Source organism: Carassius gibelio, chromosome B11 (genome assembly GCF_023724105.1).
Source record: "Carassius gibelio isolate Cgi1373 ecotype wild population from Czech Republic chromosome B11, carGib1.2-hapl.c, whole genome shotgun sequence".
NCBI lineage: Eukaryota > Metazoa > Chordata > Actinopteri > Cypriniformes > Cyprinidae > Carassius > Carassius gibelio.
Window position 1 is genome coordinate 23054144 of NC_068406.1, and position 12020 is coordinate 23066163.

The 12020-nt window shown below is 33.1% G+C and overlaps 2 protein-coding genes across 3 annotated transcripts in view; both read right to left on the minus strand.

Annotated features, from left to right (window-relative positions):
* Nucleotides 1-403: 403 nt before the first annotated feature.
* LOC127968315 (protein ATP6V1FNB) lies at nt 404-1322 on the minus strand. The gene is made up of 2 exons (XM_052569436.1): nt 750-1322; nt 404-647 (listed from the first exon to the last, which is right to left on the minus strand). The coding sequence occupies exons 1-2, from the start codon at nt 1150-1152 to the stop codon at nt 529-531; spliced, it is 522 nt and encodes a 173-aa protein (XP_052425396.1). The 5' UTR covers nt 1153-1322; the 3' UTR covers nt 404-528.
* A 1230-nt stretch (nt 1323-2552) lies between these two features.
* LOC127968316 (filamin-B) overlaps nt 2553-12020 on the minus strand; it is an 82664-nt gene continuing 73196 nt past the window's right edge. For both annotated transcript variants that reach the window (XM_052569437.1, XM_052569438.1), the window contains 8 exons: nt 10717-10983; nt 9675-9812; nt 9462-9577; nt 7510-7642; nt 5950-6126; nt 4634-4852; nt 4345-4548; nt 2553-3496 (listed from right to left, as the gene is read on the minus strand). In XM_052569437.1, coding sequence (XP_052425397.1) covers nt 3309-3496; nt 4345-4548; nt 4634-4852; nt 5950-6126; nt 7510-7642; nt 9462-9577; nt 9675-9812; nt 10717-10983 — 1442 coding nt within the window. In that variant the 3' untranslated portion in view covers nt 2553-3308. The remainder of the gene's footprint in view (nt 3497-4344; nt 4549-4633; nt 4853-5949; nt 6127-7509; nt 7643-9461; nt 9578-9674; nt 9813-10716; nt 10984-12020) is intronic.

Here is a 12020-nt window from a genome sequence, read left to right on the forward strand (position 1 = left end):
TGTAAACCAAGCGCAGAAGAGAGGATAACAACCTTCTCCATTTACACTTTTACTGCTCACTGCTTCATTAGTCCTAGAAGAGAAGGAGAAACAGCTCACAAGAAAACAAACGAGTTCTAACAATAAGCAAGTCTTCAGTGCTCTACTTTTCTTTCCGCTGTGTATTTGAAGTATTTTAAGAGAAGAGCAGAAATGTTTGATTGAATGATAATGAGAAGTGTCCAGTGCTTGTTAATTATGAACCAGCGCTCTCAGTGTTGGTTTACTGGTTGCTGTGAGACAGTAGAGTTAGTTTGCAAGCCTGTTAACACTTTAACCCCTCGACATGACTCCGCTCTAGTGCGTTACATTGACATCTGCATGTTCTAAAACAACCTTTAACAATAAATGTTTCACCAGATGATTTCTAATCATAGGAGTTTTTATTAATGCATTGATAATGCATGCATGTTTTTTTTTACATGAGTAATTGAGTAGTAGAGTACTGTCTGTTCAAACTCAATAAGATGAGAAACATTCATCAGTGTTTCATCCAAGCCGATCATTAGCTGCAGGAATATTAAAAATGCCATTCCTGGCATAAAAAGTGCTCTTTACGATCCCAGATCTCCCGTGGACTGGAGTCTTACTGTCAACCTCATAATCACCTGCACGAGGAAACAAAGTTAGTTTATCAATTACTGTTGACACTAATATTTTACAACATGCAATACTAATATTATTTGTCTTTATATAAGCCCTTTGCTCACCTAATCTCCATCCATAATCCCAGGACGACAGAATCGGATAATCAAACTTTTCCTCCGGACCTTTCTGCGCCCGTTTCTTCAAATACAAACTCCGTCCTTTGCCTTCGTTGGATGAGCCCTGATAGAGAGCCGCTGTGGTGGACGGGCTCACGGGTCTCATGAGCGGGGCTTCACTCAGTGACCGGAGCACCGGGGGCTTCTCCCGCGGCTGGACCACCGGAGGCAGCGTGACTTCACCCACAGACGGAGGGTTAAACAGCCCGATGGACTTGGTCCTGCGAGACGCGACGGTTGTCGGGTATTCTTTGCTGTATTTCATCTTCCAGGCCAGCCGCGTGTAGGCCTCCTTCAGGATCAGCTCGCGGTAGAAGTTCTGGTCTTGTGTGGTCAGCAGGTTCCTCATGACTGATGTCCGCGTCTCTTACGGATCAGTTTGAGGCCACGGAAACCTAGTATCAGGTGCGGAGCTGACCAATCAGAGAGCAGATCACTCACCAGGTGGACAGAAGTCAAGAGGTCAAACACACACCATACACTGACAGAATAACAAAAGAAACCCAGAGGCGCGCGCCACATCTAAAGGAATCAGTTTCACTAGAAAAAAAAAAAAAAAAGAGTCTAGAAAAACGATAGCATCTACGAACCGGTGAGTTAAGAAAGTGGTTGCAATCAATTTATTTTAGCTATATTTAATTAAGCTAATCCAAAATATATTTAAATGTAGCTAAAATAAATTGATTGCAACCACTTACCATAAAATTATTTAGTAGTAAATTCAATGAATATTTTTTTTTCCAGTTATGACAAGCTGCAGCACACACACACACAAAAAAATTTTGCATCAGTTTGTATCTTAATTCACTATATTTGAAGTATTAAAACGTTTTATATACTACGGTTTTAATTTTAGTTCAGGAAATTAAAATTGTTGCCTTGACAACAAGTTTACATTTCTATATTTATTCCAGTTGCGAAAATGATTTTTATCAGTTTTAATTAACAATATAAGCACTGACTATTTTTTTCCCCATCAGGGAATACATGTATGAAACTTGAATGAGTAAACTTTATTTATATAAATAATAAATTATATTAAAAAAATCTCTCTCTCTCTCTCTCTCTCTCTCTCTCTCTCTCTCTCTCTCTCTCTCTCTCTATATATATATATATATATATAAAGACCTCTAACACTAGCTTGTTCTATTCTTTTTCTATTTTATCTGATTTCTTTTTATTTATTATATTATTTAAAAGCCCTTGCTATGTGTTTAATGTAATTGAGACTCATTATATCACTTATATATCATTGCTCTTTTTGTTGATTTTGATTGCTTCCACTGTCCTCATTTCTAAGTCGCTTTGGATAAAAGCGTCTGCTAAATGACTAAATGTAAAAAATAATTTAGTCGGAACTGAACCTTTCAGCAGGTGTTGTAATACTCAGATCTGTCCTGAAGGAGGCACGATCAGCCAGTGAGTTCCAGTCAGAGTTAATAAAACTAAATTACACAAGCTCAAACTCAATCACAATGACTCCCCCCCGCCTAAACATAGACAAGGAAATCATGAATAATGCACATGACCTTTGGAACTACTAATATACATGTTTGTTACTTAGGGACGTTTCTATGGTAACAATGGAACGTTCACAATCTACTGGAATTCTAAACAGAACAGAGTCACGGAGTTAAAGGAACAGTACACTCAAAAAGACTTCTGATCATCTACTCCACCTCGCAGAAAATGTTCAAGAACTTTCTCAAAGGTTCACTGTTGAAAAATAATGAGACACTATCTTCAATCTTGAATTCTTGATTCCAGTCAGTTTTAATAAGCAAATGTACATCAAATCTATTCATGTTTCTCACAATAAGGCACCAATGGCTAAATACAAAATACAATTAAATGTCCCTCTTGCCCTTAAAACTCTTACAAAATACTTCACCACTGGAGTATCAAAACTAGCAGAATCAAGACGAACAAGAAAGACCTGCATAAATCTATTTCTGTGACTTTTGTAATATTAGCGTCTTCAAAAAGCCAGAAAATCTGAATAAATGAGAAAAACAGGATCTTTTGCTCTTGAGGGCTTTGCAAGTCTAACATTTTGACATGTTTTTTTTTTGTAAACTGTTCAATATGTAGCATTGAAACCTGTTGAAAGGAAAACAGAAGTGCTTGATTTGAAGTGATGGGTGATGCTTTGATTTCTGAAGGAAAGAATCAAACAGACACAGAAAGGTTATAATATGTGCACTAAGAGAGACAGTATGTTAGAAAGAGTCAATATCAGTAGTTAAGAGACATTCAGGTGTGAAACCCCGATCAGTTTGTTCATACACCATCTTACTCATCTTTAGATTTGCCACAAATAGAAGTAAAGTACAGCTCATGCATCATAACAACATGCCGTCAGTTACCATCACAATGCGTCACATTCCAGTCAAAAACCTGATCAAGTGCAAAGTTGAAGAACAACAGAATGAAGAAGCTCTTCTAGTTGTTTTTTTACAGTGTCTTTCTCTCTGTCAGGATTTGTTTCTGATTAACTGCAAGGAATTATGGGACGGTGACTTGGAAGGGGGAGCCTGGGATGTGTTCGTCTCCCCATTTGACAGCCAGAATGTAGCTGCCCTTCTCCTTTAAGACATAGCTGACGTTAAACTGCATGTTTCCCATGTGTTTGACCAGGATCTCGTCGCAGGGCGTCAGAGGACCGTGAACCCCGACCAGCAGCATGTTCTTCCCTGGAAACACACACAAATGCACGTGAGACAACAAATGCTAAAACACAACTATGCCTGTATAAAATGTGGTTTAGGCAATACTGCCACGATAAACAGTTATGATTGTATATTTTGTGTATATAAAATGCAAAACAATACTGCCATTGTATTGGGGTTTTAAAGATAATTAGAATGCTAAAAGAAATGTTATATAAAATGTATTAAATTAATAGTAAATAACATGTTTTTAAATATATTAATATAAATAAAACAAATAATATAATAAACAATCAACCTGTTTAATATACATATAATATTTACATATATTTAATTGTAATAATATAATGAAGTACATAAATTTCTTTCTTTAATATTAAATCTTTAATATAATATTTAATATTTAATAAAATGTAAAATTATTAAAGTATTATTTAATAAAATGATCTATCATGTATTCTCCAGTGTTCATAATCAGTCACGCTTTTAATAAAATAAAATATTTAATAATATTAATAAAAATATATAATTGTGAATACATATTTTATATTTATATATAATTTAAGATTAAAAATAAACATTAAAAAATTGATCTATCCAACTATTGTAATTTAATTAAATGCCCATCTCTCTCATATATATATATATATATATATATATATATATATATATATATATATATATATATATATATATATATATATATATATGCACACACATACACACATATATATACACAGACACACACACTTCTGAATACATAAGACAGTATATAAAGTGTATTTTATTGAATGCATATGCATTTGTTTCCTGTAATAAAGGTGTATATGGTTCATGCTCAGTTTGTGTCCAGTAATAACCCCAGATCTCACCTGCTTTACTGCAGTCCACAGAGAAAGAGGCTTTCTGGCCCACGAAGGCCTTGCTGAGACCCGGACCTCGACTGAGAACCTTGCTGGCGTCAGAAGCGGCTCTGGGAGACGCGCTGTAGGAGTTGACGCTGCTCGCCCGGCTCACCGGATCCACCGTCAGAGTGGACATCTCACTGGCGTTCGTCACGTTCACCAGCCGCGGCCCTGAACACCAGACAGTCATCACCAAACACCATCACACACAACCCAGTCCCCTCAGCTCCCATCAGTCCGGCTCGGCTCGGCTCACCTGTGACTCGGGCTTTAAACGGGCTTCCGCTGATGTGGTTGGGGCCGCCGTATTTGATAGTGATGACGTAGTTTCCAGGGGCCATTGGTGTGTAGTGCACTTTAAAGCCTTCAGGACACTCCTGACACTCCATCTTCACCTTCGACGGGCCCTCGATGGTGACGGCCAGAGATCCCGGCCCTGCTTTGGTGTTATTGATGGTAAACTCGGCCTGGTTACCTGTCAGACGAGGCGTGAGGGTCAGTATGATGAGACCGTGAGAATGGAGGATGGTGTATTTGCACATATGATAAACTAGTTCATGACAGCTGTGATTTTTTTGCTTCTGTTTCCTGTCACCCATCAGAGGAGGCATCACAAAGGCTGTTGAGAGTAGCAGTGTCTTTCTTTCTTTAGCACACAGTGACCACAGTAGATTTTATGCATGGAAACCAAAACAACTACTGCATTCACCAGACTGCATAGAGAACAAGATAATACACTGTGTGAAGCATCCCAGCATGCAATGTGCTCGACCTGACCTCCAGTTTCAAGTATGATAAATACATCCAAAGTGATGATAAAAATATTTTAATTCATTTATTTTCTTAAAAAAAAAAAAAGCTAAATTCAAGTGAGCTGACAATTTTAGTCCAAAGCAAAACCTTTTGCATTTGTTGAATTAAACAAGCAACAATGTAATTAAATATATTTTATTTATATTGGTTATATAAAAATAGTAATTTAGTTATAATAAAGGTGAGGTGAGTGTAATATAAACAATATAATATACATTTTTTTAATGATATATAAATATATACAGTAAGTTATTTCATTATTAATAATAAAATAATTACACGAGGACAAATTTATAAATATTTATATTATTTAATGATACATAAATATATAAACATTAATTTTGTTAGTAATATAATGAATTAATTAAACTGCCAAATTTATAATAATGTTAATTATTTATTGATATATAAATATATAAAAGTTAATTTAGATAACAATTAATTATCATGGTCAAATGTAGAAATATAAATAAACTATTAGTTTGTAATATTTAATTATAAAATGTATTTAAACCGCAATTTATTTAGAGATTTATTTAGAGATATATACACACACACACACACACACACACTATAATGAATTAAACATTCAACTTACTGAGGTCATGTGACAGTCTACAGTATTTTGCTACTGAGAAATGTTTAAAGCTACAGAATATATCCAGTATCACACCAAGTGCAGTGTGTATGTATGTGATTCTGAACGCAACATTTCCTCTGGATCAGGACAGAGAGAGTGTTTTAGTGGATGTGTGTCACCTGTGCTTCCTCTTTCCAGCCCGGGGCCGTACGCCGTGACGAGTCCAGCATCCCCGCTCTGTCCCGGCTCTCCCACACGCACCTGGAAGGGACTGCCCGGGATGTGTGTCCCGTTAAACTTCACATCGATCACGTGGACGCCATTCTCTCGAGGGATGAAACGAATCGCGTACTTGTCTGGAGAAGAGAGTAAATGAACAAGAGAGTCAAAACATGAACATGAGCACAACTACTGACACAAACCACAATCAAGGATTTTAGATTTACTACATTTACTTATATATTATATTACATTTTCAGTTTTGAAGTTTATATATATATAATATGTATATATAATATATATATATATAATTTATATATATGAAATTGCTATATTTACATGTATTTAATATTTGCAATACTGAACATTATAAATATATTTATATATTAAATATTTTTAATTTTGAAGTTTATGCATCTATTTTTTATAATTTCATATATTTATTATTTAGGTTTATACATTTCATATTTTAACTTTATAAATTCAGTCAATACTGAAGATTGTAATTTTAATGAAAAATTATATTTAATATTTAAGTATTAAATATTTTCTATATTTAAGTTGATAAAAATGTATGTTTTTTAACATTGAACTTTAATATTTAAGTTTTTATGTAATAATCAATTTAATATTTAATTTGATGTATTTACTATTTAACATTTTTCAGTATTTTTAATTTATACATGACATATTTCCAATATTTAAATTTAATTAATTGGGACAATGCATGTTAATAGACATTAGTATGAAATACAAAAGTAAACAAACCAGATTATAACATTGTTAATTGATAAGTTTACTCATATTTCACGTTTAATCTTATATAATTAATACTGATTTATACATTTTTTATTTAAGTTTATATGTGGAATGTTGCTATATTTACATATAAGCATTTAATACTTATAATACTGAACACTATATATAAAAGTTTATATATTCAAATTTTTAATGTTGACGTTTGTATTTTTTGTGTATTTTTTTTTCCATTTTCATTAAGTTCATATATTTATTAATTCATGAATTTAATGTTTTAATCGGTTAAATTTTATATAATTCATATTTAACTTTATAAATAGTTCATAATAATGGTTCATAAATCTGAATATTTTTAGATTAATTCAATATTTAAGTTTATATATTAAATTGTCTATATTCAAGTTTCTATATTTCATAATTTCCTCATTTAAGATTATATAATTAACATTTAATACAGAAGTTATTAAAGTTAATATTTAAGCTGATTTAATATATTTTCTATATTGAAATGTATGCGTTTTATATTAAAGTTTGATGTTTGAATTAAACATAATTTGGTTGTGAATCTGATTTCACTCCTCCTCTACTTCCATAAGAGATATTTCTAAATGAAAAGCATTCTTTTATGGAGGTAAACTGGGTTGTGAATGTAGTTTCATGATTAAAACACCTATTTTAACAGGTAATGAAGTCCTTTGTTGTTTTGTTATGACAGATCTGATCTAAAGCATCATGTGCAGGGTGATGAAGAGCACTCTGACCTTGCTCTAGTTCAGACACCACACACTCCTCCAGGGCTCCGGACGGACTGTGAACTTTAGCATCCATGTGACCTCTTGCTCCGTTCAGACGCACTGCGAATGATGCCGGCTGATTCACCTTCAGACCCGACTCCTACATCAGTGAACCCACAGCTTAGAACATCTCTCACACACACACCACTGCATTCTGGGAAGGGCTGATCATTTGCATACAATACCATTCAAAGGTCGGGGGTCGGTAATAAGCCTCTTCTGCTCAGCAAGGCTGCATTTATTTGATCAAATATACAGTCAAAATTGTGAAATAGTTTTCAGATTTAAAAAGAAGTGTTTTGTATGTGAATATCTGTTAAAATTTTATTTATTCCAGTGATTGAATCGGGACTTTTCAGTCACATGATGCTGATTTGCTGCTTAAAAAACATGTTTTGTAATCTGTTGAATACAGTTGTGCCAATTCATGCTTTGTGGAAAAAAAGTGATAAATTTTGTTTTTCAGTATTCTTTGATGAATAGAAATATCAAAATAATAAAATTTACTTGAAATAAAAATCTTTAAACATTTTAAATATCTTTACTCACACTTTGTATCGGTTTATTCCATCCTTGCTGTAGAGACGTATTACTTTTTTATCATTACTGACCCCAAAATCTTTGAACAATCTATTTCAAGTATTACCTTTTTTTATGAACTAATTCGATTTTTAATTTGATATATACTGTTGTATGGTTTTTAATGTTTTAAAAGTGCACCAAGTGACATAATACTAAAGTAACCATAAAATGCTTATTTGCTCACAAAAATAAATAAATTACATGCATACACACACACACACACACACACACATATACACATACACACACACACATATACATATATACACACATATATATATATATATATATACACACACACACACACACACACACACACACACATATATATATATATATATATATATATATACACACACATACATACATATATATATATATATATATATGTAATATTTAAGTTTATATGTGGAATGTTGCTATAATTTACATTTATGAATTTAATATTTGCAGTACTGAACATTATATATAAAAGTTTATTTATTAAAATCGTTGATGTTGAAGCTTGTATTTTTATGTTTTTGTTTTTTATTTTCATTAAGTTCATATATTTATTAATTAACAGATTAATATAATCTATTAATTAATAATAATTCAATTTAATTTTATAATATATATATATAAAATGGGGTAACAAACACATGAATAAATAAATGAACAAAATAAATACAAATTATCGGGTAACAGAAAAAAAAAAAAAAAAAAAAAAAAACCCATGACAGTGTTCATAATCTCACCTGAACTCACTTAAGATCAGCTAAAGCGGAGAGAGAGACGACCAACATTTGTCAAGAGAGAGCATGAGAACTACAGGGTTTGCTAAACTACAGAGGATGATGGGAAAGGGTCGCTGTGGTCTTCCTCTCTCTGCTTTACCTGATCCGACCGTGAGCTTCACAAGAGAGGATTCTGTCAGAAGCCTTTAAATGAGACACGACAGAAACACCAGAACACCACACCTGTCCGACAGCTATTCAGACCACCGCTGTTTTCAACACTGATGATGATAATCAGCATATTACAATGATTTCTGAATCAGTGACACCGAGTTATGATGCTGGAAGGTCAGCTTAGACTCACAAAAAAAGAGATTATACTTTCAAATATATTAATAAATAGAAAACAGCTATATTAAATTGTAATAATATTCCACACTTTAACTGTATTTTGATTCAAATAAATGCAGCCTAGGTAAGCAGAAGAGGCTTCTTTCAACAAAAACTAATGCATTTTTTCTATTAAGAATGCAGTTTGAGTGTTTTGCGGTGTAAAGGTTGCTAGTTTGAGAGTGAATAGCTGCGGACAGGCGTCTGTGTGGATGTTTCCTCGTGTCTCACCTGAAGACTGCTAACAGTGAGTCGCCGAGCGTCGTCTACAGGAGCGCAGACGGGCACCAGGTACGGACTTTCGGGAATGTGCTCGTCGTTGAACTTTATAGACACTTCATAGTCGCCTGGAAAGAGATTGAAGAAGGGTTTCTGGGGTGAGCTCAGCCCTTCAGAGAGAGCACAGGACAGAGAGCTCGTGTGTGTGTGTGTGTGTGTTTATACCAGGTTCTTGAGCGACATATGAGACGCCACATGATCCGTCCTTCCTTTCCTCGAAGGAGATTTCTGCTCGACTGGGGCCTTCGATGGCGATGGATAGACCGCCGGCGCCGGCCTCACGCGTCCACACGTTAAACTCAGCTACACGAGCACAACCAGAAACACACCGTTCACAACCACAGTCATGATATAGTGGATTCACAGGAGCCTTTACTAGAGGACATCTGAATACATTTACAAACCTCTTTCTCCTTTTGTAAAACAGTTAAATTAAAATTGCTAATAAATTCAAAATTGAATGCCAGGACAACAAATACTTCCATAAGAATGCAATTTTATAGCATTTTTATACAGAATTTATTTTTTTATAAATCAGGCAAGCAAAAAATTCAATGTCTTTGTTTAAATGACATTTAAAGATATATTTATATATATAAATTTAGTAAGTAAAGTAGATGCAATACAATGCAATTTATAGTAAAATTCAATTACAGGAACTAAACATTGTGTAGGCATTCTAACATGTATAAACTTATACAATAATTGTAATTAATGTAACCATTTTGATGGGTAAATAGATTTTTTTTGGGGGGGGAATTAAACATTTTAAATAAAATTAAAATTAGATTAAAATAAAAAAATAAATAAAAAAAGGTAAGGGATATTTTCCACTAAAATAAAAATAATAATAAAAAAATGACTAATTAATTACAAAATAAAAATATACTTTCTGAATTTAAGTTCAAATTACGGTTCTTTAACACAAACTACCTGAAGTATAACATTAAGTATAATTAGCTTAAACATGATGAGTTTTAAAGATATTTCCACTTTTTCGACCAAAATGAAAATTTTATTGAAATATTAAAAGTGAAGGTTTTTATTACATTTAACATTCATATAAAATGTCAAATAAAATGAAAATAAATGAAAAGGCAGTACAAAAAAAAAAAGGTGTTAAAATTCTTCAAAGCATGTAAAAAAAAAGTTTTTAAAGGGTAAAAAAAAAAATAAAAAAAAAAAAAAAAAAAGGGAGCGTTCATACCTGGCACTCCGGTTTCAGCCCTCTCCAGACCCGGTCCTCCGGCTCGCACCTGACCGGCTCCTCCTTCTCCCAGCGGGCCGACGGTGAACTGGAAGGGGCTTCCCGGCACGTGCTGCCCGCGGTACTTCACGCTCACCGTGTGAACGCCCATCTCCTGAGGCACGAAGCGCACGCAGTAGGTGTGATCTCCCACCGCCACCATCTCAGCTGCTTCGGTGGCTCCTGACGGACTGGTGACCTGCGCAGAGACGTCCTGGAGATCGATTCCTGCGGAGAACAGATAGCAGGAGCTGACGGAAGAGACGGAGACTTCTGCTCGTTCTCAAGGCTTTGCAAGCATCATACAGACACCTGCGCTTTCCTGCGCTCGGCTTTTATTATGTTGCTCCAAAGCTGCATGACTGACTTTACCACGCAACACAAAACTCTGAAAGCAGCGTGAACATCTGGCTAAACATCACCTTTCACGTTCAACAGAAGAAGTGTTATTTTACTATCATTGATATACTAATAGAATTTCAGTTCTGATTTGTTTTTTCTACACTTCATTTTTTTATTAAAGTTTTCGTTTTTTTTTTTGTTTGTGCATCTTTTAGAAAACAAATAATCAATGTAATGAGCAAAAAATTTTTTTACATTTTCCTTTTTTTTTTTTTTTACTTTAAATAACATTGCATTAAAAATTCATTTAAATTCTGAATTCGATTTAATTTTTAATTTTCTGTTTTTTTTTTTTTAGAGAGATTTTTGTGGTTTTGTAATTTTATTAGTTTAAAGAAATGTTGTAAGGAGCAAAAAAAAAAAAAAAAAAGACAACAATTTCCACCCTTTTAACTGAAAATAAAAATACATTAAGATATTACAATTTAAAATTACTTTTTTTGTAATTTTAGTAATTTTCTTTTCTTTTTTTCTTTTTTAAAACATGGTGTAACATGCAAATAATCAGGATACAAGATATTTTTCCACCCATTTAACTAGAAAAAAAAAAATCACATTGAAATTTAAGTTAGATTATCTTTGTCATTTGTTTTCATTTCGTTGAAATAGATTATTTAATTTTGTTGACGTTTTAGTAATTGTGTTTTGTGATTATTAGTCGGTGTAGTTTTTCCTTTTTGCTTTAGTTTGTTTATTTTATATTATTTTAATATTTAACTTAAACTAAACAAAAATGAGAAATGTTTTTACATTTTTTAGTTTTTGTTGACTATAATAAACTTGCACAGGAGAAATATTCCTTTTGTTTTGCAATGGCAAGAAGATAACAGTAAATAAATCATTAAAAAACTTTATGAAGCTGT

Excerpts from the sequence above, each read along its gene's own strand:
- LOC127968315 (XM_052569436.1), bottom strand. The coding sequence starts at position 1,152 with ATGAGGAACCTGCTGACCACACAAGACCAGAACTTCTACCGCGAGCTG. Across the intron at positions 648-749 it reads GGATTATGGATGGAGATTAG|GTGATTATGAGGTTGACAGT; the intron begins GTGAGCAAAGGG and ends TTCCTCGTGCAG.